Source organism: Natrix helvetica, assembly GCF_964273705.1.
Source record: "Natrix helvetica genome assembly, chromosome: 5".
NCBI lineage: Eukaryota > Metazoa > Chordata > Lepidosauria > Squamata > Natricidae > Natrix > Natrix helvetica.
This window is the reverse complement of record NC_138551.1, coordinates 51545139-51571218: the sequence shown is the minus strand read 5'-3', so window position 1 is coordinate 51571218 and position 26080 is coordinate 51545139. Positions and strand designations below refer to the sequence as shown.

The window sequence follows — 26080 nt, the reverse complement described above, 5'->3', positions numbered from 1 at the left end:
ATAATCAGGGAACAGATAGAGGAACTAGACCTAGACAAAACAATGGAGATGGTAGAAACAGAAAGTAAGCTAAAGAGAAATAAACAGGAAAATGTCAAGGACAGCAGTGTTAAGGGGGAGATTAGTTACCAAGTGGAAGAGACATTGTCAGCTGCATCCAAATTCCTTGACTAAATATGGCCCCAGCACTATATTTTTTGATTCTTTTTTATTTAAACTTGTAAACATAGTTTGTTCAAGGTTGGTGTTTAAATTCTAATGTATCCTCTGGATGTTTTCAGAATTTAGATGAAGGGAATTATAATCTTCATCTACTTTATTTTAGTTCAGAGCTGCTCTTTTTGATAGAGCTTGATTCCTCTTGCTGTGATAGTCCCTCCTATTTTATTCCTGGCATCAGAGTTTCAGAAGCTGCATGCATAAAGATTTTGAGGAAACTGCCTCCTACCCCTGCTGCTGCAGTGTTTTAGTTTCTAAAATGATTTAAGATCATTCTTCTCAAGGTTGAAGAAACCCCATAATGTGAACCGTATTGCACTCTAATCTCCCAATAGATGTCACTTCTGTGTAAGGAGCTAGTGAAGATGAAACCTTCAGGTCTGTTAAAGAGGCTGTCAGAAACTTCAGGTCATCATGATGGTGTTACAGAGCCTTTTCATTCTGAATCTGAGCACCAGGTAATATGTTTTTTTTAAAGTAGAGTTAGACAAGATATGCTGTCTAAACTGTGTTTGTGTTTCTTGGTGATATTGGAGATGCTCATGTTTCACGAGGTCACAGAACCAAGTTGCTATTCTATGTGCAGCAGAGTGAATATGGGTAATGTTAATGGACTCAATTTGAGAAAATTCCTTCACTGAAAAGGAGTGATGTATAAGTGTTGATATTAAAAGCGAAGTTCTCGGATCATGGTTAATCAAGAAGTTTCTTAGTTCCTCTTTTATTTACCGGAAAAGATTGTTTCGTGTGTGTGGAGAGAGGAGGGGGGTGGGGGAGATATATTGTTTAGTTCTGATTCTTGTAACCCCTGTTAAGAAAACTCTGTGTGATTCATGTTTGGGAAAAAGATTATTCTCCATTTGAGAACTTTGGCAACTGCCAAAGAGTCTGACATGTAACTCCCAATATGCAAGGAGCAGAGTGGGTGGGAATAGGGTGGGAACCCACAGGCTTTTTTAAAATGAATTTCTTCTTTTTTTAAATATAAACATACAGGTAATCCTTGACGTATGACCACTATTGAATCTAAAATTCCGGTTGCTAAGTGAGACAGTTGTTAAGTAAATCATGTGATTGTTAAGTGAGTCTGGCCATTGATTTTGCTTGTGGGAAGCCAGCTGGGAAAGTTAGAAATGATCAAATGACCCTAGGACACTGCAACGGTCATAAATACATGCCAGTGGACAAGTACCTAAATTTTGATCACATGATCATGGAGATGCTGCAATGGTTACAACTGGTCATAAAGACACTTTTTTCAGTGCCGTTGTAACAATCACTAAAAGATTCGTAGTCAGTCGAAGATTACCTGTATTTTTTAAACATGTTTTAAGAACATAAATTTTCTTACGCTATTTGCAGATGGTTGAGAGTTTGACATACAATTATGTTTCCCCATACAATTGTCACTGATAGCTTTCAAGTCTAATGGATGTTGAATGTGCAATAAGAGAGAAATGTCTGGGTAGTGTGTAAGCCTTATGAAGCACTTCAAAAGCTGAACTACCTAAAAAAAGCCTGTTGGGTTTCTTAGTCCCAGAAACTTGGTAGCCTTTTAAGTAACAATTTTTACTAAATGTTGCCTGATTTTTTTTTCTAGGCCTATTATCTGACTTACGTCCTCCTTCACCTGGTTAGGGAAGCTAGTAATTTCGAGCGTACAAGTTCCAATCAAAGAGTAAGTAATTTGCTCAAATTCTTTCACTAACATGTACACGTTTTTTTTCATGAACATACATGTACTGGGGGTTGGAAATCAATGAATTTTGACCACTGTTCTATTATTCATATAAATAACAGGTTCCCATTTCATACATGCAGCTATAATCTTTAACGCTGAAGTTTCCCTAGACAGTACTTTATTAAGAAAAAAATGACTTGTATAAAAGCTTCTTTATGAAAATTGGTGAAGATCCGGTTATGGATCTCCAGCTAATATTGTATATGGAGTACTTAAAATATGGTCATAATTGCAATCCATTTTAGCACTTGAATTAAATCACTTGTTGATACTTCTTCATACTTTCATAAAAATATAATAGTGAAGTATCAGACTGCAGTCACTGATCTTCTATTCTGTACTCCATACTCACTATCACTGATTATGTTACCTAGTTGCCTAATGAAATGTCTACAAACAAACAACCATGTTCAGAGAACATAAAAGGAGCCCACAATTTCTAATGCAGCTATGGTAGCTTTGGAAATGATATGGCTGCTTTAATAATCCATAATGAAGTGCCTCTTAGATGCTCCCATATATCGGGTTGTGTCCCTTTCAGATGTTTTGTTACTTGCTTTTCTCCAAGTCTGTCTGATTTCAGGTTTTAGGTTTGGGAGAAATATTTCCTGTGGCTTGAAAAGTTTAAATAATCTCCTGTGCGCTGCTTGGAGAGTCCAAGCATGGGTTAAATTAGTCTGGTTGGCCAAGGACTGAGTTCAAATTCTTTGGCCACGCCTCCTGTTCCTCCTTAAGGCCAGTTTTTTAACTCAGTCTGGCCCATTCAAGATGAATTTAAGTGAACTCCAGCTGTTTTGATTTAATTCGGCTTGGACTCTCCAAATTGAGCACAGGTTTATTGTTTTAACTTGTTATTTTCTTTGTGTGTATTTTTTCCCCTTTATTTGACTGCATCGGATCGAGCTACAGAGGTGAGAGAGTGAGGAGCAAGCTGTTGGGGGGGACGGTGACGGTGATTGCCTCCGTGCCTTAAGCGGGGAGGCTTGATTAGCTGAGGGTTGCTGCAGGTGTCTGGCACCGCGGACAGCTTCCCCTGCTCAAAATTTAAACTAGCTGACTTGGGAGGCTTTTATCCTTTTTGCGGCTGCTGCGGCTGCCCATTTTGGATTCACCCCCCTCTGCGTGGCAGCCAATCGTAAGCCTTCACTTTTGCACGCTTTTGTTGGAGACACCTGTCTGCGCTGCTTGCTCCTGGAGCATTGCTGCCAGGTGGTGTGTGGCCATTGTCCGGGTTGCCGGCAGCGCCGCTACCACCCAAGCCTTAAATTTTGTTTCTGGGCGGCCACGTTGTTTTGGCCACCACATGGTCATTCCTTGGATCCTCCACCTCTGCATCAGACATTACTGTGCAGCCTCTGCCTCCAATAGCGGCGAAAGTGAAACCAGCCGAGGCTTGGAGACCACGCGGCTGCACCTTCCTAGGCATGCTTTGGCGCTGTTTCCTCCCTATTGGCTGCTGTGAGAGGGCTCCAACTGGTAAATCCATCTGAGCCTACAGGATGCCTACCACTACATCGGAGCAGCCGGAGCCTTCAGGACACGGTAATTCTGGCCCGCCTGGGGCCAACACCAGGGGCAAGGCCAAAGGGAAGAGCAGGATGGCTGGCAAGGACAAGGCCTCAGTAGAAGCAGCCCCAAAGGCCCAGCGACAGGACAGATCTGCTGGGCTTCAGGAGGAGGGGGATCTCTCCCCAGTTAATCGCCCAGACCCTCTGCAGGTGTTAGAGGAGGACCTAGATTTGTCCCCTGACAACTCAGGGGTGGGCCCCAGATCTCAAGGCCATTCTTTTCAGTCGTAGCCAGGCTCCCCTCCTGAGTCTCCTCCTAGGCTTTCAGGCCCAGAGTCTTCTCCCCCACCGCTCCTCGGGCTAGGCATCGCTTCAGGGAGAATAGAGGCCTAGTGCTTTCTTCTGAAGTGCAGGAGGTGATTGCACATGCAATTTCTCAAGGCAAAGCTGAAGGACTTCAGCGCAAGGATAGCCAATTAGAAGACGGGAACAGGAAGGACCCTGGGGTCTCCACGCGCAGGGTGAGGCACCCATCCCTGGAATCTTCTGCCAACAGCGAGGTTTCTGTAGGGGATGAGCAGGATCAGGATGACCAGGAACTGTCTGAGGATGAAGATCTTCCTCCAGACACCCCTGCATTCTCAGGGTTATTCAAACCCAATACCTTCAGGTCCATTTTGCATAGGGCATAAGCCATCATGCAGCTTGGCATGTCCCCTCAGACAGGACAGGGAACCTCCGGAGCAGATGCTCCTAATCCCAGGGACAGCATGTTAAAAAAGCAGGCTCCGGCCCAGGATCTTGTGCCTGAACTTTTTATGGACATGGTGCAACACCAATGGTCCCAGCTGGGCTCCCTGGCCACGCCTAGTGGAGAGGACAAGAGACTATTCAGTGGAGGTGACTTTGGAAAATGTTCTCAAATTACCCCCTGTAGATCCTCCTGTGGCCTCCTTGACATCTAATTCGGTTCTTCCGGCTGACCTTATGGAGGGCCTCAAGTCAGAGGATAGGAAGGCGGAAAAGGCTTGCCACAAAACACACCAAGCAACAGTCTGGGCCACTAAGGCCTCTACTTCTGCCTCCTTTTTTAATAAGGGCTTCCATCCTTTGGTTGAAGAACTACAGGCTAAATTGCCTGCAGAGGACACACGTCTCCGTCAAGACATGAATAAGATTATTGCAGCAGCCCAGTATTCAGCTGACGCCTCGTTAAATGTGGCTAAATTTGCTTCCAGGGCGCTGGCGTCTAATGTAACATCTCGACGCCTCCTTTGGCTTCGCTATTGGCAAGTAGATATGAAATCAAAGTGGAAATTGGCCGCTGCTCCCTTTAAAGGTGACAAGCTATTTGGGCTAGACCTTGGATTCGGTGTTGGTTGAATCTAAGGATAAGAGAAAGGTTCTTCCCACCAGTACCAAGAAGCAGGAGAGGAAGACCCAACCTTTAGGAGGCAATCCTTTCGGACGTCTGAGGCCTCCTTCAACGCCTCAACATTTCACAGACCATATTCCCAATCTTCCGATACGTAGGTCTCAGGACAGGCAGTCCTTTCGAGATAGAGGCAAGCAACAGTATCCCTACCGTAGAAATAGCCGAGGAGGAGCCTCCCAGAGGCCCTTCTGTAAGACCAAATGACCAGCACTGTCTGTCTCCCATCGGGGGGCGTCTTCAGCAGTTTTCCAAACAATGGGAACTCACCACGTCGGACTCTTGGGTTCTACAGATGGTGAAGCAGGGCCTCACCTTCGGGTTCATTTCCCTTTCCCTGAGGAACTTCATTTGCTGCCCCACTCCCTCCTGCCCAACCAAGAGAGAGCTCATGCACAAGGAAATCCAACATCTCCTGGAAATCAACGCCATAGAGCCAGTACCAGTAGAGGAGGAACGGAGGGGATTTTACTCCATCCTATTCCTGGTGCCAAAGAGCTCGGGGTGGGTTGGGTGGGTGGGGTGGAAAGCAATATTAGATCTGAAGAACCTCAACTACCACGTAACGTACAGGAAGTTCAAAATGTAGTCCCTGCAAACCATTCTTGTAGGGATAAGGCACGGGGATCTACTCACATTGGTAGACCTAAAAGAGGCATACTTACACATACCAATTCGGCCCCATCATTGAAGATTCCTGAGGCTCTTCTAGGCGGGCCGACACTATCAATACAGGACCATGCCCTTCGGCCTGTCGTCAGCACCCAGGGCCTTCACCAAAACTCTCAGTTGTGGCAGCAGACCTCAGAAGGAGGCCGGTGAGACTAGCATCAGTCCAGAGCAGTTTCACGCAACATCACTGCCCACTCCACAAGGAGTGCTTCAATGACAGCAGCCTGGGCAACCCAGACGAACATAGAGGACATTGGCAGAGCGGTAACGTGGTCATCCCCCTCACTGTTTGTCTGGAACTATAAATTGGATATGTTTGCCTCGACCAAGGCTTCATTTCGCAGGCGGGTGCTGCAGCAAGTTCATACTGCGGCCGGACCCTTGGCCTCATCTTCTACCCACCCTGGGGACAGTTAACTTGGGTATATCCCATGCTTGGACTCTCCAAGCAGCACACAGTAGAATGACCATTGGCTTACCTGAAGGGTCGTTCTCTGTGCGCTGTGGGAGAGTCCAACCCCGCCCAAATACCACGCGGGCCCAGGGTTCGGGGACACCAGATGATCTCCACGCCATCTCAGCGTACCTTCCGGTTCCAGGAATCGTTAAAAAACTAGCCGTAAGGAGGAGCAGGAGGCATGGCCAAGGAATTTGAACTCAGTCCTTGGGCAACCAGACTAATTTAACCCATGCTTGGACTCTCCTGCAGCACACAGAGAACGACCCTTCAGGTAAGCCATGGTCAATTTGTCAGGAAGTTATTTACTGTTAATATTTATCAATATTATTTCAATTTATTTTTGCTTCCACTGTGATGGAAAAGTCATATATCATAAATGACTAACACCACAATATATCAGCTCAAAACAGAAGAAGCCTGCAGAAATTCTTGACTCCTTTCCTTATGTGGGCAGATAGGAACACAGTTCCAAAAGTAGTACATCCTATACTTTATGAGTAATATAAGAGAACTCAACTACAATGTCCAGTCTGATAGGTGCAAGTTAGTCCTCAACCATTTGTTTAGTGACCATTCAGAGTTACAACAGCACTGAAAAAAGTGACTTACAACTTCTTTCACACAATCATTGCAGCATCCCTGTGGTCACATGATCAAAACTCAGATGCCTGGAAACTGGCATGTGTTTATGATGGTTACAGTGTCCTGGTGTCATGTGATCACTTTGCGACCTTCTGACAAGTAGAGTCAATGGGGAAGCCAAGTTCACTTAACAACCAGTTAAGTTACTAATTTAACAGTTGAGGCGATTCACTTAACAACTGGCAACATACTTTCTTAGCAACAGAAAGTTTGGGCTCATTGTGGTTGTGCATTGCGGGTTACCTGTATTGGGGTAGACAGTTGTTTACCCAGCCAACTTCTAAGCCATTTAGGGTTGGGGATTTTTAGAAGTGGAAAGACAATAGAAATTCCTAAGTAATTTGTAATCATCTCTGACATGATTACATTACAAAGCACTAAAAATGTGAAATATACTGCAGCTTTACAAATTTTGGACAAAATATTAATATTATTTACACTTACAAACCATAACAACAATTGTTTGAAATAATCTAACTAAATCTTTAATGTCCTTTTAGAAATGGCTGTTGAAACTCTGTAGCACCCTAGAAAAACATGTAAAGTGTGATATTAGGGAAGACGTCAGACTGCTTTACAGAACTAAGGTGAGTTTGCCATTTCTTTTCTCATCCTGGAAGATATGCATTATATCCTCTTGTCTTTTAAAATTCCTCTTTACCATTATAACAATTTACCTTGATCAGAGCAAACACATTGTTTGATCGTTCTTAACTCTGGGCTCTGAAGTCTTTGTACCAGTTCCTACTTTCTGAGAATTCTGAGAAGACAAGTTTGCAAATAGTTTCCTTCTATCTCATCCAAATGTGAGGGGGGGGGGGAACATACCTTTGTATTAGAACATTGTGTTACTGGTTCCATTTATGGTCAATCACCATGGTGATGATCCTATGGCACGCGTGCCTGAAGCAGCATGCAGAGCCATCCCGCGCGACATGAGTGGCCTCGCTGGCTCCTTCTGTGTTCCTGTGCACACACGCTCGCCAGTCAGTTGGACTTCATGCATGTGAGAGCACCGAAACCCGGAAGAGCAGCGTTCTGGTGCGCATGTGAATGCTGGTACCCAAACTTCCAGGCTTCTGTCATGCACATGTGTGACGGCCAGCTGCTCATCGGGCTCGTGCCGGAAACTGGAAGTTCGGGTGCCAGCGCATGGATGCATGACAGAATGCTGCTCTTTCAGAATTTGGCGCTCCTGTGCATACAAAGGCCAGGGAGGCTGCGCAGTCCAGGCGGGATGGTTTTGCGTGCAATTTCCGGCACACAGGTCAGCACATGGTGATGTAAAAGGTTAGCCATTGCTGGTCTATAATATTGATGGAAAGGGTATTTAACAGAAATGTATCCAGAATATTAGAAGCAACTCTTAATTTCACAAGGTACAGGAAGTCCTCTACTTAATGACAGATATTGGAACCAGAGTTTCACAATAAGTTACGACTTTAAATAATAAAGTATGACTATATTGCTTAGTGAAGGCAATTCCTGCAGTTCTGGTTGCCATTGATAACCAAATCCCATTGTTATTAGGTAAGGCAACTTCCTACTGGCTTGCTATGATTAGCAGGAAGTTGCAAGTCCCAAGCCAGATAAATGGCTGCTATTGGATGGAAGAGTACCAGGATGCAGGGGAGGTACACAAGGGTTTGGGGGGATGTACGAGAGGCACAACACAGGACTTTGGGAAGGGATGCAGGAATGCAAGAGAGGGTTGGGGAAGGGTGTATGAAGGGTGCATGAGAGGTACAAGCCAGGGATGGTGAGAAAGAGATAATCAGGAAGGGTGCATGAATGGCTGGTGCAGCATGAACAAAGAGGGGCTGGAGAAAGATGCACGGTGGGGGAAAAACTTACCCCAGCAACTTACAGTCTTCTATGCCGACTTTCTAATTAACTTTCTAGGGAGATCAGCAGGAAGGATGCAAATGGCAATCATATGATCATGAGGCACTGTAACAGGTCATAAATCTGATGTGTTGCCAAGCACCCAGGTCACAATTATGTGATTGCAGGGGTGCTGGGATGGCCAGAACACTGAGGACTGGTTGTAGCCACCATTCATTCAGCACCATCCGTAACCTAAAGTGTTGCAGGTCAAGGTCTACCTTCATAACACCAGCAACATTCTGTTAACTTGCAAATGCTACTTTGCTTAAAGTCCTGGGCACGAGACTTGCCCTGCGTCCTACTTGTGTAGAATGCTCTCTTTAAATTTGTAATAAAATTCTGTCCTTATTTCTTCCAAAGTAAGTACTGTTATATTCCTAACACCCCAAAATAATGTAGACCAGCAGCAATAGTCATCACTTCATCTTCCAACCAGTTCCTAACTTTCTGTCTCTAGGTAAAAGACTTAGTTGCTAGAACATACAGCAAATGGCAGCAAATGATACACAGTTCTCAGCTTATTCAGGTACGGTATAATATATTTTCATACAAAAATATTACATATTATCAATAATGGCATAGAAATAAAACTTTCTGGAAAGATTTTTTTTTGCCCCTTAAAAAGTAGAAAGAGTATACTAACCCTGGAATGGAGTAAAGGGATATGCATTGTTGAATTTAGACCAATTAAGTTGATTTTAAAGCTGTGTTGATATGTCAATAGTTTTCTACTAGTTAGTTTTTGTATTTCAAATCTGTTTTAAATGTTTATATCTTTCCATCTAATTCCTTTGACAATCTTTTATTATAGGGTCAGATCCATGACTTTTGGGTCCCAGATACATAAAAAAATAGAGACTGGATGATCAAATGATCAAGAAAATGAATTGGAAGACTACACTATTGTCTAAGAAGAGGCATTCTTGTAAAGTGCACTTAACTCCCCCAATTACTTAATTGAGCAACTATAGTAAACTGTATTTTTAAAAGACACATTTAACATTGAGAAAGTTGCTTCTTTCTACTTGATGATAATATCTGGTTTTTAAGTCATTCTAAACTTGATGGACACATTTTAAAAAAATCAAGGTAGGATTATTTTGTCCCTTTTACAACAAATATGATTCTTTCATTCCTACTGTGAAGCAGAATTTAAAAAACATCATTGGTATTTGTTTTCAGTATTGAAAATGCTTCTCTGGTGATCTTACAATAGTATCAGTTATATGGATGTGACTTTTAACTTGCATTATTAGCATATCGAATGTTAGCTTTTGAAATGGAAAGAAACAGTAATTTGTTGGATGACACAAAAAATACAGACATATACAAATTGGAAAGCAAGTTGGAATTTATTCGGTTAGAGTTTGCCTTCAAGTAAATTTGGATAGTCTGTAGCTTTATATTTATAATAAAAGGGTTGTGAAATCAGTCATAGCAAGTCCATATTGTTTAAATGTTTAAGATTGCTGGTTGTTCATACCTAACATTCAAGTATTCATAAATATCACATGCTAATAAATTGATGCAATAATTTGGTCAAACTTTTATATCAGAATTCATGTATTCCTCTGTTTATATCAGTGGTCTCCAACCTTTCCAGCTTGGCGGCCTGGCGCCACAACTGCTTCTGTTTGCCTACAAAGCTCCACTTGTATGAGCAGAGGATGCTTGGTTTCGCTCCGGAAGCTCCAGCCAAGCGGAGCTTCGTGAGCGCAAGCGCTATCTGCTCTCGCGAGTGGAGCTTCTCACACACGGGCTTGCCCATTTATCCCACAGCCCAGTTTTGAACGGGCTGCAGCCCAGGGGTTGGGGACCCCTAATTTATATTACTTGGGACTAACTATATGCATTATTTTATGACATGAACATAAAATATATCATCCATAAGTTTCAGTCTTAATATTAATATAAATGTATGTATATGTATGTGTGTGTAAATATTGTTTGTGTGCAGTTTTAATCTGCACTTCCATATATGTAAATAAAATTTTAGAAGCCATACAAATTAAATGCTTTAGAAATAGTATACATAAAATAGTTCATTTTTATATTTACATTTAAATCAAGATAGTCATGTTAAATAAAGAAATGGCAAAATAAATGGTACAAATTGCTATTATCTAAGTCTGCAATAAGAACTGATAAATCTTTCAGGAATTTTATCTTTATTCAATGGATGGTGGTTTATGCCTCTGAAGTGTAAATCTGGTTCTGACTTTTAATGCTGTCGAGAGTTTCATTAATTCCAATATAAAGTTTTAATGGAAAATGGTACTTTAGAAGGAATAAGTAAGGATATATTATTATTAACCATTGCAGTCAGCCAGATGTTCAGTCTGGGTTTGGCATTTTTGTCTACCTATCGAGTCCTTACCTTATCATCTCAGGATGAAAGCAGTTCCAAGTAAAGCCGCCTTCTGCAATTGACTGATGGCAAATTTGTCAATGCCTATGGTGTTCAAGTGGTGCTCCAGTTGTTTTGGGACTGCACCCAAGGCGATTATTATTATTATGTAGTTAATCTTTGGGGAGATTCACAGCCTTTGGGGCTGATTGGTAGCTCAACAGCTCGAGTCCTAACCAAGGACCTAGGAACTGTTAAGGTAACGGAGGATATAAGTTGTTCCAAGTAGGGTGGTTTTTTGTAGAGTCAGAATGTTCAAGTCAGGTAAATTTAGAATTTTCAAATAGCGAGGTAGCCCTTTAGGTATTGCTCCAAGGGCTCCAATTACAATTGGGACAACACATGATTTCTTTTTCCACAGTCTCTTAACCTCAATTTGCAAGTCCCGGTATTTTGTGATTTTTTTCTTGCTGTTTATCTTCAATTTGTGCATCACCAGGTATTGCAATGTCAATGAACCATACTTTTTTCTTTTCAATTATTGTTATGTCAGGTGTGTTGTAGGCCAAGTGCCTGTCAGTCTGGATTCTGAAGTCCCACAATATCTTGACTTTCTCATTTTCTAAAACCTTTTCAACCTGATGGTCCCAGTGGTTTTTGCTGTACTCAAATCCAAACTTTTGGCACAATTTCCAGTGAATAATATTAGCAACGCAGTCATGGCGTTGTAGGTAGTCAGTTTGTGAAATTTTGCTGCCCCCGCTGATCAAGTGGTCAACTGTCTCATCTTTCTCATTACAGAGGCGACATTTGCTATTGGTGGCAACATGTTGAATTTTTGCCTTCATGCAGTTTGTAGCTAAGGCTTGTTCTTGAGCTGCCAAAATAAAGCCTTCTGTTTCTTTTTTCAGTACTCCTGATCTTAACCAGTTCCAAGTTAGTTTTTGGTCAGCTTTGCCTTCAATACTTTTCAAGTATTGGCCATGCATAGCTTTGCTTTTCCAATTTTCAGCTCACTTCTCAATTACTTCTTTCTTATATTCAGCTTTTAACTTAGTTGTCTTCAAAAGGCCTCCTTTATTTACTTCCTCAATCATTAGTTCTTCACTTTTCTGGATGTAATAATCATTCAAGCTGTGTCTTTCTTCTTCCACAGTCTGCTTTACTTGTAGGATTCCTCAACCACTCTCTGCTCTTGGTAGATACAATCAGTCAACATCACTTTTAGAGTGCAAAGCATGATTCATTGTCATAAGCTTCCTTGTTTTTCTGTCCAAATTCTCCAACTCCATCTGGGTCCAGTCAATTATTCCTGCAGAGTATCGAATTACAGGTATAGCCCAGGTATTTATGGCTTTTATGATGTTTCCTCCACTCAGTTTGGACTTTAATATCTTGCGAATTCGTCGAATGTACTTGGCTGAGGTTAATTCCTTGACTTTATTGTGCATTAAGTCAGAGGCCTCTAAAATCCCCAAGTACTTGTAGCCTTCTTCTGGTTTTACTGCCTTTATCATTTCTTCATTCTCAAGTTGTATTCCATCATCTTCTAGGACCTTGCCTATCTTGGTTGCCATTGTTGCAAATTTGTCATCATCATCATCATCATCATTATTATTATTTAGATGGGATAGATTTTATTGATTCTTCCTTCATTCTGTGCCTAGGGTACAAATAATTCCTGTGTGCAATTAGAAATAATTTCTGTTCTCATGAGATGTTGTACACTTCCTCTGCATTCTATTGGCTGCAGCACCTTAGATTGCATTAAAGACTATTGTAGAAAGTGTAAAAACTGGCAAGAGCTGAACCCTTAGGAAGAAAGCTAGCCTAATAGAAACAGCCTGGTATATCTCCATGATCATAAAGGCTTGGACAGAGACTTTTTTTCTTAAAGTGTACTTTTGAATAAACCGCTGTGCCAAATTTTTAAAGAGATAACATTTCAATCGCAATGTATATTGTGTATAGTATATAATGTGTATATATAATACACATGTACATTATGTATATTTTGTAATATCTATATATTACGTGAAGAAATATGATTTTTATAGTTTTTCAAGAATGCTCAGATGAAACTTCCAATTTAACCACTAAGTGCAAGAATAACATTTACATTAACTGATTACATCTCTAAAATTCACAGTAAATAGGAAACATGTCATCCTTAGTATATTCTTAAAAAAACATATAGTGAGGACAGAACCCCCCCTTTTGCAAAAATAACATTTTAACTGTAGGGTCTTACAGCATTTGAGGCTAATTCATTCCAGTTGTTTATATGCATTTATATTAAATATTAAACAACAGGCATGTTAGTATGGTTCTTACAAACTCTGTAAGCGTAATCTCTCTGAAAAATGGTATTTATAGCTCAGACTTCTCCAGCTATCCAAGTACTTGGTACTTCTAATATTAAAATTCTGTTTTGTTTTGTCTTGGACGTGCATTTTTTTTTATTCAGGCTGCACAACCCAACTTGAGATTTATACAGTATATGAATGTATTGTTTGAATGGAATTTAAGTTATAAAGTATTTAATTCTTGCTTTAACTAGGTATGTGAACTAGCTTTATGTTTTCAAAAGCCATGTATATTCTAAGAAAAGTTAATCCAAAAAGTAGAGAACCATAAACCAATAAAATCTTAACTTTGTTATCTTCATGTGTGTTGGACCTTAACTCCCATAATACTCATGTTATGAAAGACTAGTATAATATTCTGATTTCAAGTTAGAACTTATCTAATTAATACATTTAGGCTTTTGGACATAAAAATCAAAGACTAATTGTTGCACTTTAATGCAAAATACTTTTAAAAGTTCAAAAGTAGTGTATTTTGTAGGTATAATTGTATACTTTGTAATTGTACATAACATACTGAATCAAAAATCAGCCAGGCATATTTTAACTTAATGGATCCCGGACAAAGCTGAACAAGTAAATTGATTTAATGAAAATGATGTTCTCAAACTTACTTGGGCATCCTTAGTATCTTTGTGGGATTGTTAGGACAATCACACTTATTAAGTAGTAACATAAACCCTGGGGTGCTGCAATGCAGTTTAGGAACTGCAGCAGTAAGATATGATTAAATTTAATTTTAGTGGGTCCTATCAACAGCCCAACTCAGCAACCAAATAACAAAAATGTAACATCCCAATCTGTTCCTTTGTGAGGACCTCTTCATTATTACCAAAACCTCATGAGAACTCACAAATAGGTCACTGGCATACATTCGCCCCACCCCAAAGTTACCATGAAATAGTAAATGAAATAATTATGATAATATACCCACCTGCATAGGAAGGGTAATAACGCTCACAGACTATTATTGACTTGCCTATGATAAGATCCAGTTTAGTTTCCAGTTGGACATGACTGGAAAGGGAAAACCTTTACCTTTATAATAAGATCACAGGCTGGGAATCATTGATACCTAGACACCTTTTACATACTGTTACAGTAATCTAAAAAGTAAATTGTATATTTTGGGCCCAACCACCAAGATTATAACAGAATCAACTACAAGATAAGCATTGATGTATTCCACAAGTCATTAAAACCCTGGCTGTTGCCCAGGTCTTGGGTAGAGTGTTCCAAGGAGCCAGTGGTGGGTTGCAGGCGGTACGCCCCGGTACGGGCATACCGGATCCTGCTTGGAGCACTGGGTACCGTTCCGGTATGGTGCTCTGGAGGGCCCACCCGCCCACCCAAGCTCCTTACCTGTGCTTTAAGTCTTTGGTGCTTCCGCGCACTCGCATGGCACATACGGCGCCTGTGCAACGCTGCGTTGAGCAGCTAGAGCATCGCAGGCAAGTACAATGCATGCACGCGCTGCGCGCATCCATGTGAGTGACACTGGGGTTGTTCCAACCGTACTGGTTGGAACGGAATACGGAACCCACCACTGCAAGGAGCCCTATAGGTGATGATTGTGTCAGAGGGAGTGGGATACAGGATTTATTTGCTTTTTTTTTTACTGTTTATTTTTTATTTAAGCTGCCCAAATTTCAAATTACATTTGTATTATAGTCATATACCAGCATAGCTGCCAGAATTGTTTTGTAGCCTCTCCATCTGATTTGGAGACCAAGCTACTACAGAGAACAGGACTTCTCTAAATAATATACTACTGGAAGTATATAAATGAGGGTTTTTAATGGAGGCTATTCCTTCAATTCAGTACTCTCTTCTAGGCATATTTCCATCATTGTTTTTATATAATAAAGAATTCAAATTAAGGAAAAGATTCATAAATTGAATATTGGAATATATTAAAAAAACTACTCTGATTGAAGTATTTGTATCTAAGCATGCTGGCTGGGGAATTTTGGGAGTTGAGATCCACATATCTTAAAGTTGCCAAGGTTGAGACACACTGTTTTAAATCGACCATAAATAGAGATCAACATATGATTTCCAGCTACAAGTGAGATTTCTGGTAAGGCCATCTCTCTAAATATTGTACATTAAGTTTCTTTTTGCTTAGCTTACTACTTTAAAAAATTAAACATACATATGCAAAATGAAGCGTACTGCTGTTCCATTGAAGATTCTAAATTCAAGTGAGACTCTTGCACACTTTCTTGATGGTTTATTCCTGATTTCTATCTGATGCATCTTTTTTCTGTTCATGTATTTGCAACAGCTAGTGCAACTTTAAATGATATAAATGAAACTACAATTCAGATTCTTATGCACCCTTGCTTAATATATTGATTGCAAAATGTGAATAATTTCCCTTCAGCCTCTTTGCGAATGCATGGGCAGAATTTATAGTGATGATTAGATCAGACTTCAGTGTATTTATCTGACTATTAGTATCAAAACTATTCTAGTTATTTCTTCTTTAAAAAAAAACCTCATGGCTTTGGATCCTCCCCTCCCCTGCATAATTATAGATGTCTCTAATTATACAGCCAGTTAATTTTTATTTAATGCTGCTAGATATTTTGTTTTTACTAAGCTGTTTCTTGTTTGTGTTTGTACTGTTGTAATATGTAATTAAAACTTTCTAAAACAAATGTACTATCAAGTCACTCTGGTTGAAAGCTGGAAATAGCAATGTACTAAAGTTGAAAAGGAAGAAGTTATGCTGCATTGTTATGTAAGATAAGATTCAGCATTTTTTAAATTCTTTGTACTGGATTGTCAACAGTATGGCTCATGAAACAATCACACAGTCCCCAAATTCATAAAAGTGAAACTGAGAACTTAGATCGAGCTCAGCCTCTCCTTATACTTGCCTCCAAAAGTTGTGGGTGCTCCAACACTGGAGACTTTTAAGAAGAGATTGGACAACCATTTGTCTGAAATGGTATAGAGTTTCCTGCCTGAGCAGAGGGTTGGACTAGAAGACCTCCAGAGTCCCTTCCAGTTCTGTTAATCTGTTATTCTGTTACTGTATAAGAACGTTTGGGAAGTTGGACAGGGTGTTTCTGATGGCTCAACTATTCAGAGCTCAAATCCTGCTCTACTTTCCAAGATCTTTAAACTTTTGTTTTGCCTAGAGACCGGGTGTCAAACTCGCATCACATTGCCATCACATGATGTATTGTGACGTTTTTCCCCTTCGCAGAGCGGGGGTGGGCATAGCCTGCATGTGATGCAAACTGGCCTGTGGGCGCCAGTTTGACCCCCTAGAGCATGGGTGTCAAACTCAAGGCCCAGGGGCTGGATCCAGCCCGCAGGGTGCTTAGATCTGGCCCATAGGGTCACCCTGGAAACAGCAAAGGATCGACCCGTGGTGGCTCTGCCAGTGAAAATAGAGCTCAGCAGGGCCATGCACGCTCTTCCTCAGCTCAGTTTTCACTGGCAGAGGGTTGCAGGAGGCCGTTGCAACCGAAAAATGGAGCTCGGGAGCAGGTTTTTGCTGGCAGAGCACTCGGGCTGACACAGGGACCCCCAACACAAGTGACAGAGCTGGCCACATTCCCCCCCTACCCGAGGTCAAACACAACGCAGATGTGGTCCTCAATGAAATAGAGTTTGACACTCCTGCCCTAGAGCAACAAAAAATCTTGCTTTGCCTGCACAACAGGTGGTCCACCAAGCATTGTGTGGTCCACGTTTTTTTTTAAAGGTAAATTTAGAACCATTGCAATTGCCAACTCCAGTGCTGGTGTGGTTCCACTAGCTATAAAACAACTAATCCACACAGAAGTTATCTCTTGGTGGCCCAGAAAGATTTTTAATTTTCCAATGTGGCCTTTTCTCCTCTTGGCCTAGAGTATCCCCCCGTGACTATGGGACTATGAGCAGCATACAATAAAACCAACAATTAAAACATAATACAAAAGCTGTGTAACATAAATATTCTTTTTAAAAAAAGGAAATGAAAAAAAATGCATCCCAATATTATAAATGATATGTACGCCCAATGTGTGGGCTCCCTATTGTCAGGGGATCCCCAGGCTTCCTGGAAAAACACGTTTATAAGAAATTTTTGAAAAGTCAGTAGAGTCTGAGCCAACCTCATCTTGAGGGGGGTGATGTTCCACAAGGTGAGTCCCACAGCAGAGAAGACCTGTCTCCTGGATCCCATCAGATGGAAATCTTTAGTGAATTGGATCTGCAGCAAGTTCCTCCTACAAACCTGATGGGATGGATAGATGTAATGGGGAGTGGCAGTTCCGAAATAACCTGGCCCCATGCCTTCTTGATCTTTCAAAGACAAACCCTTGGTTGCAAAGTTATTTTTTTCTTCACACTTGTAACTATGAACGGTCACTAAATGAGGACTACCTGTTACGTTAACACTTATCTTTTGCAATTTATGTTGTAAAGCTCTAGTGTTGCATGTGAGGCGCCACCAGATGGTGGTATTGTTGATCGTGTCACGTTTTTCTTTCCAACCCAAAAGAATGCAGCAGATATTATGTAATTTCTAGGCTCAGTATTCTGTCCTTCACCTGTCTGTTAACATGAGAACACTAAATCATACAGTATTGGAGTAAATTGAATATGGAGAGAGAAGCCTGTTCAAGAAAGACTGAAATAGGCCAGATTAGGCTGGGGACTGCAGAAGGAAAAAAAAATCTAGAAAATATCCCAAGGGAAGATGGGACACAATTAAGCAGTACCTCCAAAGGTTGGTGTCTGCTCCATTCTAAGCTCTCCTCCCTTCTGTATATATGCCTCGGGGCACACCATATATACAGTCTGCCTACTGCTTCCTACTACATACAAATACATGGATACTACAATAAAGACTTGTATACCCATCAGTGGTGGGTTTCAAATTTTTTTAGAACCTCTTCTGTAGGTGTGGCCTGCTTTGTGGGAGTGGCTTGCCAGCCATGTGACTGGGTAGGAGTGGCTTGCCAGCCATGTGACGGTGGGCATGGCCAACTTGTAAAATGTGGTGAAACTCACTTAACAATGCTCTTGCTTAGCAACCAAAATGTTGGCTGAGAAACTGGCATTTGAAGCACCCAAGTCTTAAAAGCTGTCAAGTTACAAGACCCTTGCATCCCTAACCCTTTAGGAAAAAAACCCCAGGGATGTTCAAACTTGACAGCTTTAAGACTTGAGGACTTCAACTCCCAGAATTCCTCCTCTCGCTCTTCATCGTGATGATGTGCAGACGGGTGGAGGGAGGGAGCTGGAACTGGTTCTAAATGGCACTGTAGATTTCTGGAACCTCTTCTATAGAAGAGTTTAGAACTGGCTGGAACCCACCCCTGATACTCACGAACATATTACTTCAATACAAAGAAGAAAATTCAGTATTCTATGGTCACTGCTGGCAGGTGGTAGGAAGAATGCCGGAAGGTTTTATCTTGTGTTTTGTTCAAATCCAATGGCATGTTGGAAAGAAACTACTTTGGGATTCTTTTTATCTGTTTGTTTATATCCTGCCTATTCTTATTTTCACAAATAATTCAAGGCTCTTATCCTTGATATCCACATCAACCTACTTTCCTCCTATTTTCCCCACAACAACAACCCTGTGAGGTGGGCTGGACTGAGCGAGTGACTGGCCCAAGGACACCCAGCTTGTTTTCATGGCTAAGGCTGTACTTGGACTCAAAGTCTTGCTTTCTAGCCTGGTGTCTTAACCACTAGACCAGAGGACATTAAACTTGCTAATACTTGCATAGCTGGCTGGAGAATTCTGGAAGTTGAAGTCCACAAGTCTTAAAGTTGCCAAGTTTGGGAACCCCTGCACTAGACCAAACTATTTATTCATCAGCAAGTGAAAACAGAACAGAATGAAAACAAATCACATGTGGGGCAGGTGGGGGGGGGAGCAATACTGAATTTGAAAATGGGTCAGATCTTGCTAGAAGCTGCAGAGAAAAACATTCTCCAAAGTTTCTACCACCCACTGAGACATCTTTCCATTTGTTTTTTAATTACTTTAATCTTGTTTGTTTATTTTATGCTATCCAAAATGCCTATTCCACAGTCCACTTATTTTCTTACCAGGAGCATATTTCTTTTTTCTGGATTTATTTTCAATTAGTTTTCATTCAGCCCATTATTGGACATTTCAGGACATTAATATTTCCCTGATAGTAGATGAAAAGGCAAATGGTCCCTTTCATATTGGTATTGTGGTATCCTAAATACCCTAATGAGCTTACCCAATGGTTTCGTTTAGGTGTTGAATAACATGGGGTGTAAGAATGGATTCTGAGGAATACTGTGTGCCGAAGTTCATAAACCAAACTTTTGATGTCCAATTTCGCCACCTAAAACCAACTTCTGAAGAAGGATAGGAAGCATTTAGAAGCATTACTTTCTAAACCATAAATCCCTCTGAAGAAGTTCAGAAGACTATGATGGTCAATGGTAATGAACACTGCTGAGGAAACCAGTAAGGACTGCTCCACTCGTCTACTTCCCCTCTCCACTAGACAGTCTAAAAATATCGTAATGCAGAATCCAGAACTGAAACCAGAGTGAGGGGTCATTGAAGCTCTCTGAGCGTAGTTGTTTTCTTGCAGATGTTTCATGACCCAAACTAAATAACATCAGTGCTAGCTCACTAGCACTTATGATGATACCTAGTTCAGTAATGAAATGCCTGCAAGAAAACAACCAAGCTCAGAGAGCACCTCATTTCTATAAGGCAGGGGTGTCCAAACTTGGGAACTTTAAGACTTGTGGACTTCAACTCCCAGAATTCTGGGAGTTGAAGTCCACAAGTCTTAAAGTTCCCAAGTTTGGACACCCCTGCTATAAGGGATAAATATTCTCCTTTATTGAAACCAGAATGCAATAGATAGCAGTTTAATCCAATTGAAATCTGAATTTCGTTGTATTTATTTTCTACAATGACAATTAAGACTATACTAATTGAAATGAAGGGTTAAATAAATATATGAGGAATTTAAAATAGTTTTTTCTCAACTTCCTAAATGCTGGGAAAGTGTAGGTAGGCAAAGGACATTTCTCATGGGGATTCATAGCCTGGGAACCCCAAGGAAGGTGTTTCCTGGCAGAAGAGGCATTTCTGCTGAGTTGAGTAGCCAGGCAAGTACAAGCAGAGAGTCATCTTCAAATACAGAGGCTCCAGCATTCATGGCTTTATAGATCAATCAATCTGAAAGCTTTGAATTCCGACAGCCAGTGCGGTTTTTAAGTATAGAGATCATATGATTCTTGTAACTTGCATTTGTCAACAACCTGGATGCTGCATTTGTACCCATTACAATTTCTGGACACTTTTGAAAAGTAAGTATGCTAGCTGGGATTGTAGTGTGAAGAGACTTCCGCATCTCATAAAAGCGATCAGCTAGTAAGAGCAGTGTTTGTAGTCAAAACTGCTTTATAGGATTTCCTCTTCGTTTGCTTGATGTGCCTTCTTTGAGTTACTTCACATACTTCATTTTGATTAGATGCTGAAGGCTGTCACCACTTTCAATTCTTGATCCTTTTTTTCTGTTTTATGCTCTTTCTTAAAATTCAACTAGATCTGGAGGTTTGGCTTCCTTTCTAAATGTAATTCCCTAATCAAGTCGTTCTTTAAAAAAAGAAAAGCAACAGTCTGAAGAAATCTTTGTGCAAATTGCTCTATTACTTTTATATCTCTGCACACATATTTATTCTGCATAAAATTAATCTCACAAAAATCTATTGAGGTTTATCCAGAGTACATCTTGCTTACTTTTTTATGCCCTACTACCTCTAGTCCAGTCTCAGAGTAATTTAAGGATCATGTACACTTTGTTCAGAACTCTGTAACTATTATTGAATCTTGCTATTTGTTCTTTCCCCTTTGACAGCTGACAGGTAAAAGATTAATCCAGAAATGGATTGCTCTCAAATATTTCTGTTCATCCTTGTTCAACATTAACTTTGGTCCATTCTGATGTCTCTCTTAGTATCAGGCAGAGAATATAAAAGATATGGAAAGCCAAGAATCACTGTTTAGCTATCTTTTAACCTACTTCTATGCAAAATCCTTACAGTTCAGCTTGAGTTTTTGCCTTTATTTAACTGCAGTTAAAAGCTTGGGGAATAAAATAACAGCTTGTTGTGCCCACAGTCTAATTCTCTATAACTTTGTAGATGCCCACATAGTAATCACTGCTAAGCTTTAAACTAAGAATACATATCAGGAACCATGATCAAAGCAGTATAAATGACTCAATGAAATTATAAACTATTAATACTAAAATCTATTGTAATTAAAGTATCAATTCCTTATTTAAAATATAATTTATGATTAATTATTGATAAACTGGAAAATCATGTTTTTAGTATTTTAGATCCTTTGTTTACTAATTTGTATTTCACTTTTTAATTCTTTTTACTTACTCTTTAACTTTCTTTGCTCTTACTCTAAAATGCCTAATTAAAAGAATAAGAGAGAGAGAGGGAGGGAGAGAGGGAGAGGTTTTCCTGCTGTCAGTCAGTTGATGGCCATCTAATGCATCCAGGAATGTCCAGGATTTGAGAGCAATAGACTTCGATAACACTGAGCTACTGATTTTCCTTTTGATTCTGTAGGTAATACGGCCATTAAAACTGTTAGTCCTTGATGGTCCATTCTTCCAAAAGTGTGTCAGATAACATCATAGGTATCGAATTCCAAAAGTTAGTCTTGTACTTTTTAAATAAAAAAATAAACAAACACTCTGAATTACACCAAATTTATTGAATTGATTGTGAAAGGAGGTGTTTCTTTTCCTCTATGTTTTCTAAAGATTGATAGATTTATATCATTCCGCACTGTGTTGTCTTTTTCTCTAAGTTAGAAAGTCCCAAACCCTATACTCTTTCCTTGAAGAGAGAGAGAGTACTACTCTGTTTTTGCTTGGTGAGAGGGACAGAGAAGCTCCCCACTCTTGTACACCCACACACGCATGTATGCTTTCCCAACTTGGAAACCATATTGGCTTAGTCATTGTTTGTTTATTTGGATTTATATGCCGCCCTTCTCCAAAAGGACTCAGGGCGGCGTACAACATTAAAAAAAAAACACATCCCAAAAGTTAAAAAAAATTAAATACATATCCAAAAAACAAACCGAATTTAAAAGACAATATATTTAAAATAAGCTAAAATTAACAGGCCAGGCCGGCTTGCTGGAAAAGCCAACTTTTTAGGGCGCGTCGGAAGGACCGGAGGCCAGCGAGAACTGTGTCTGTCATGATGGTTCCTGGATATTATTTATTTATTTATTAAATTTATATGCCACTCATCTCGCAAGAGGTGGCTCTCTAGGCAATACATGGGCTACAGCAGTGGCCGACAATTAATGATCCATGGAACACTGGTGGCTTGTGAGAAAATGTTGATGGTCCGCAGAAAAAATATTTCCATTCTTTATATTGCACTAAATTAGGGGTCCTCAAACTATGGCCCCTGAGCTGGATACATGCAATTAATGTGTGTTGCTGCAGAGAATTTCCACTCCGGTGTCTTTTTGTATGGGTTGGAGGGAGGCAGAGATTCTGACTTGGGGTCTGCTTCAGCCTCCTGGTGTGAGGCTTTGGGCGAAGGCTGGAGGGAAGTGACGCTGATGGTGAAGAGCCAGAGGGCCTTGTCCATGGGACTGCATCATGGCCTGGAACTGGCTGACCATCTCAGCCCACTGAGCCTCCAGGCACCGGTACCTGGACTTGTACTCACATAGGTCTTCCCTCTGCTTGGAAAGCCTATGCTCATAGTCCTCAGTCATTTTCATTTTCATTTCTTAGATTTTTTAGACCGCCCCCTCGCCCAACAAGGGACTCGGGGTGGTGTACAGTCAATGCAAATAAAATACAGTCGTAACAATGAAATACATTTAAAATACATTTGGAGGGGGAGATAGACTGTACAGGAAATAAATTATTCTAAAACCCTAAAAACATCCCAATTAAAACCCCAAACCCAATTAAAATAAATCCCCGGGAGGTAAAACTAAGAGAGTGCCAGGCCAGCTGATTGAAATAGGTGAGTCTTTAACTTTTGACGGAAGGAGCGGAGGTCGGTGGTAGTTCGAATGTCAGGGGGGAGGTCATTCCAGAGGGTTGGGGCCATCACAGAGAAGGACCTACTCCTAGGTGTCGCCCGTTGGCATTGCCTAGCGGACGGCACCAGGAGGAGCCCCTCCCTGTGTGAGCGGATAGGTCGCAGGGATGTGTGTGGTAGGATGCGATCCTGCAGATAACTAGGTCCTATGCCATGGAGCGCTTTAAAGATGGTGATCAATACCTTGAAACGCACCCGAAAGGCCACAGGTAGCCAGTGCAGCTCGCGCAGGAGAGGTGTTACGTGGGAGTAACGTGTACTCCCCATAATAACCCGCGCGGCTGCGTTCTGAACTAGCTGCAGTCTCCGGATGCGTCCCAAGGGAAGCCCCATGTAGAGGGCATTGCAGTAGTCCAGGCGAGACGTCACCAGCGCATGAGTGACCGTGCGCAGGGCACTCTGGTCCAGTAGGGGGCGCAATTGGCGCACCAGGCGAACCTGGTGGAACGCCCCCCTTGCCACGGCTGCCACATGGTCCTCCATTGACAGCCGGGCATCAAGGAGGACGCCCAAATTGCGCGCCCGCTCCACAGGGGACAGTTGTTCGTCCCCTATGGCCAGCGATGGAGTCAGCTGGCTGAACCGAGGTGCCGGTACCCACAGCCACTCGGTCTTGGAGGGGTTGAGTTTGAGTCTGTTGTCCCCCATCCAGACCCCGACGGCTTCCAAACACCGGGACATCACTTCGACAGCCTCGTTGGGGTGGTTTGGGGTTGATATGTACAGCTGAGTATCATCAGCGTACAGGTGGTACTCAACCCCAAAACCACGGATGATCTCGCCCAGCGGCTTCACATATGCGTTGAACAGGAGAGGCGAGAGGACCGACCCCTGTGGCACCCCACAAGTGAGTGGCCTCAGGGACGACCTCTGCCCCCCTGTCAACACACATTGCTTCCGGTCGGAGAGGTAGGAGCCGAACCACCGCAAAACGGTGCCTCCGACTCCCATCCCCTCCAACCGGCGCAATAGGATATCATGGTCGATGGTATCAAAAGCCGCCGAGAGGTCTAATAGGACCAGGATAGAGGAACAACCCCTATCTCTGGCCCTCCAGAGATCATCAACCAACGCGACCAAGGCTGTCTCAGTGCTGTGCCCGGGTCGGAAGCCGGACTGGCGTGGGTCTAGATAGTCGGATTCGTCCAGGTGTCGTGGAAATTGCTGCGCCACCACATTCTCCACAACCTTCGCCAAGAAGGGGAGGTTGGAGACTGGACGATAATTAGCTAGTTCCATTGGGTCGAGCGAAGGTCTCTTGAGCAAGGGTCTCACCACCGCCTCTTTCAAGGCGGTTGGTAAGTATCCCTCACCCAGTGAGGCGTTCACCAGGCCCAGGAGCCAGCCTCGTGTCACCTCCCAGGCTGCCAGTACCAGCCAGGAGGGGCACGGGTCCATTAAACATGTGGTGGGTCGCAGCCGTCCACGCAACCTGTCCAAATCCTCGGGGGCAACAGAGTCAAACTCCTCCCAGAATGGTCTCTCAAGACTCGCTGTTGGCGGCTCGTCTGGTCCACTGACGGAGGTCCACCTGCTCCGGATCTGATCGATTTTGTCCTGAAGATATTCCCCAAATTCCTCTGCTCTACCCTCTAAGGGTGTCTCCCGCGCCCCCTGAGATAAAAGGGAGCGGGTCACCCGAAACAGGGCGGCAGGGCGGTTATCCGCGGACGCAATAAGGGCAGCACAATGTCTACGTTTGGCCGCTCTTATTGCCACAAGGTAAGTCCGCAAATAGGCTCTTACCTGTGTTCGGTCAGATTCGGAGCGTGAGGACCTCCACCTGCTCTCTAGACATCTCCTGTGGCGCTTCATCCCCCTAAGCTCCTCAGTAAACCAAGGAGCCCGGGTGGGTCGATGCCGCAAGAGAGGTCGCAAAGGCGCAACCCGGTCCAAGGCCCCAGTCGTCGCCCTATTCCAGGCAGTCACTAGGTCCTCGGAGCGGGCGCGGGACAAGGCTACAGGTATTGGCCCAAGCTCCGTCTGGAATCTATCCGATTCCATCAGGTGCCTGGGGCGGTACCAGTTTATAGAGTCTGGTTCCGCCTCCTCGCGGTGGGGGATAGCGCCAGGGAAGTCCAGCCGGAGGGATGAGTGGTCTGACCATGACAGGGGCGTGATGACTAAATCCCCTATTCCCAGATCACTCGTCCACTGTTCAGATACAAAAATGAGGTCCAGTGTGTGGCCCCCTTCGTGAGTGGGGCCCTGCACTAATTGGGTCAGGTCCATGGCCGTCATGGAAGCCATGAACTCCCGAGCCACCTCAGAAGCCGCTCCCGTTGACGGCAAGTTGAAGTCCCCCATGACCAAGAGTCTGGGAGTCTCAATTGCCGTCGTTGAGATTAGCTCGAGGAGCTCGGGCAGGGCTGCTGATGCATAGCGAGGAGCCAAGTATACAATCAGCAAGCCCCACTGCCTCCCTGGGCCCCAGTTCACACCAAGGGACTCACACCCGGGTATCTGAGGGACAGTGAACTCCCTCGGCTCTAAACATTCCCGAATAACCACCACCACCCCACCACCCTTACCCAGGGCCCGGGGCTGATGGAATGCCCGGAAACCTGGTGGGCACATTTCCACGAGGGGTAAACCACCCTCGTGGCCCAACCAGGTCTCCGTTATCCCAGCAAGGTCTAGCTCCCCCTCTGAGATCAACTCATTAATGAGGGGGGCCTTGTTGGTAACAGACCTTGCGT

The 26080-nt window shown here is 42.6% G+C and overlaps 1 protein-coding gene across 1 annotated transcript in view; it reads left to right on the top strand.

Moving 5' to 3' along the window:
* Positions 1-15937, top strand: part of SLF2 (SMC5-SMC6 complex localization factor 2) — a 39376-nt gene extending 23439 nt beyond the window's left edge. The window contains exons 16-20 of the mRNA XM_081953871.1: positions 555-677; positions 1820-1897; positions 7175-7261; positions 9019-9087; positions 9373-15937. Of these exons, the coding sequence (XP_081809997.1) occupies positions 555-677; positions 1820-1897; positions 7175-7261; positions 9019-9087; positions 9373-9408 (393 nt within the window). The 3' untranslated portion in view covers positions 9409-15937. The remainder of the gene's footprint in view (positions 1-554; positions 678-1819; positions 1898-7174; positions 7262-9018; positions 9088-9372) is intronic.
* The last annotated feature ends 10143 nt before the right edge of the window (positions 15938-26080 follow it).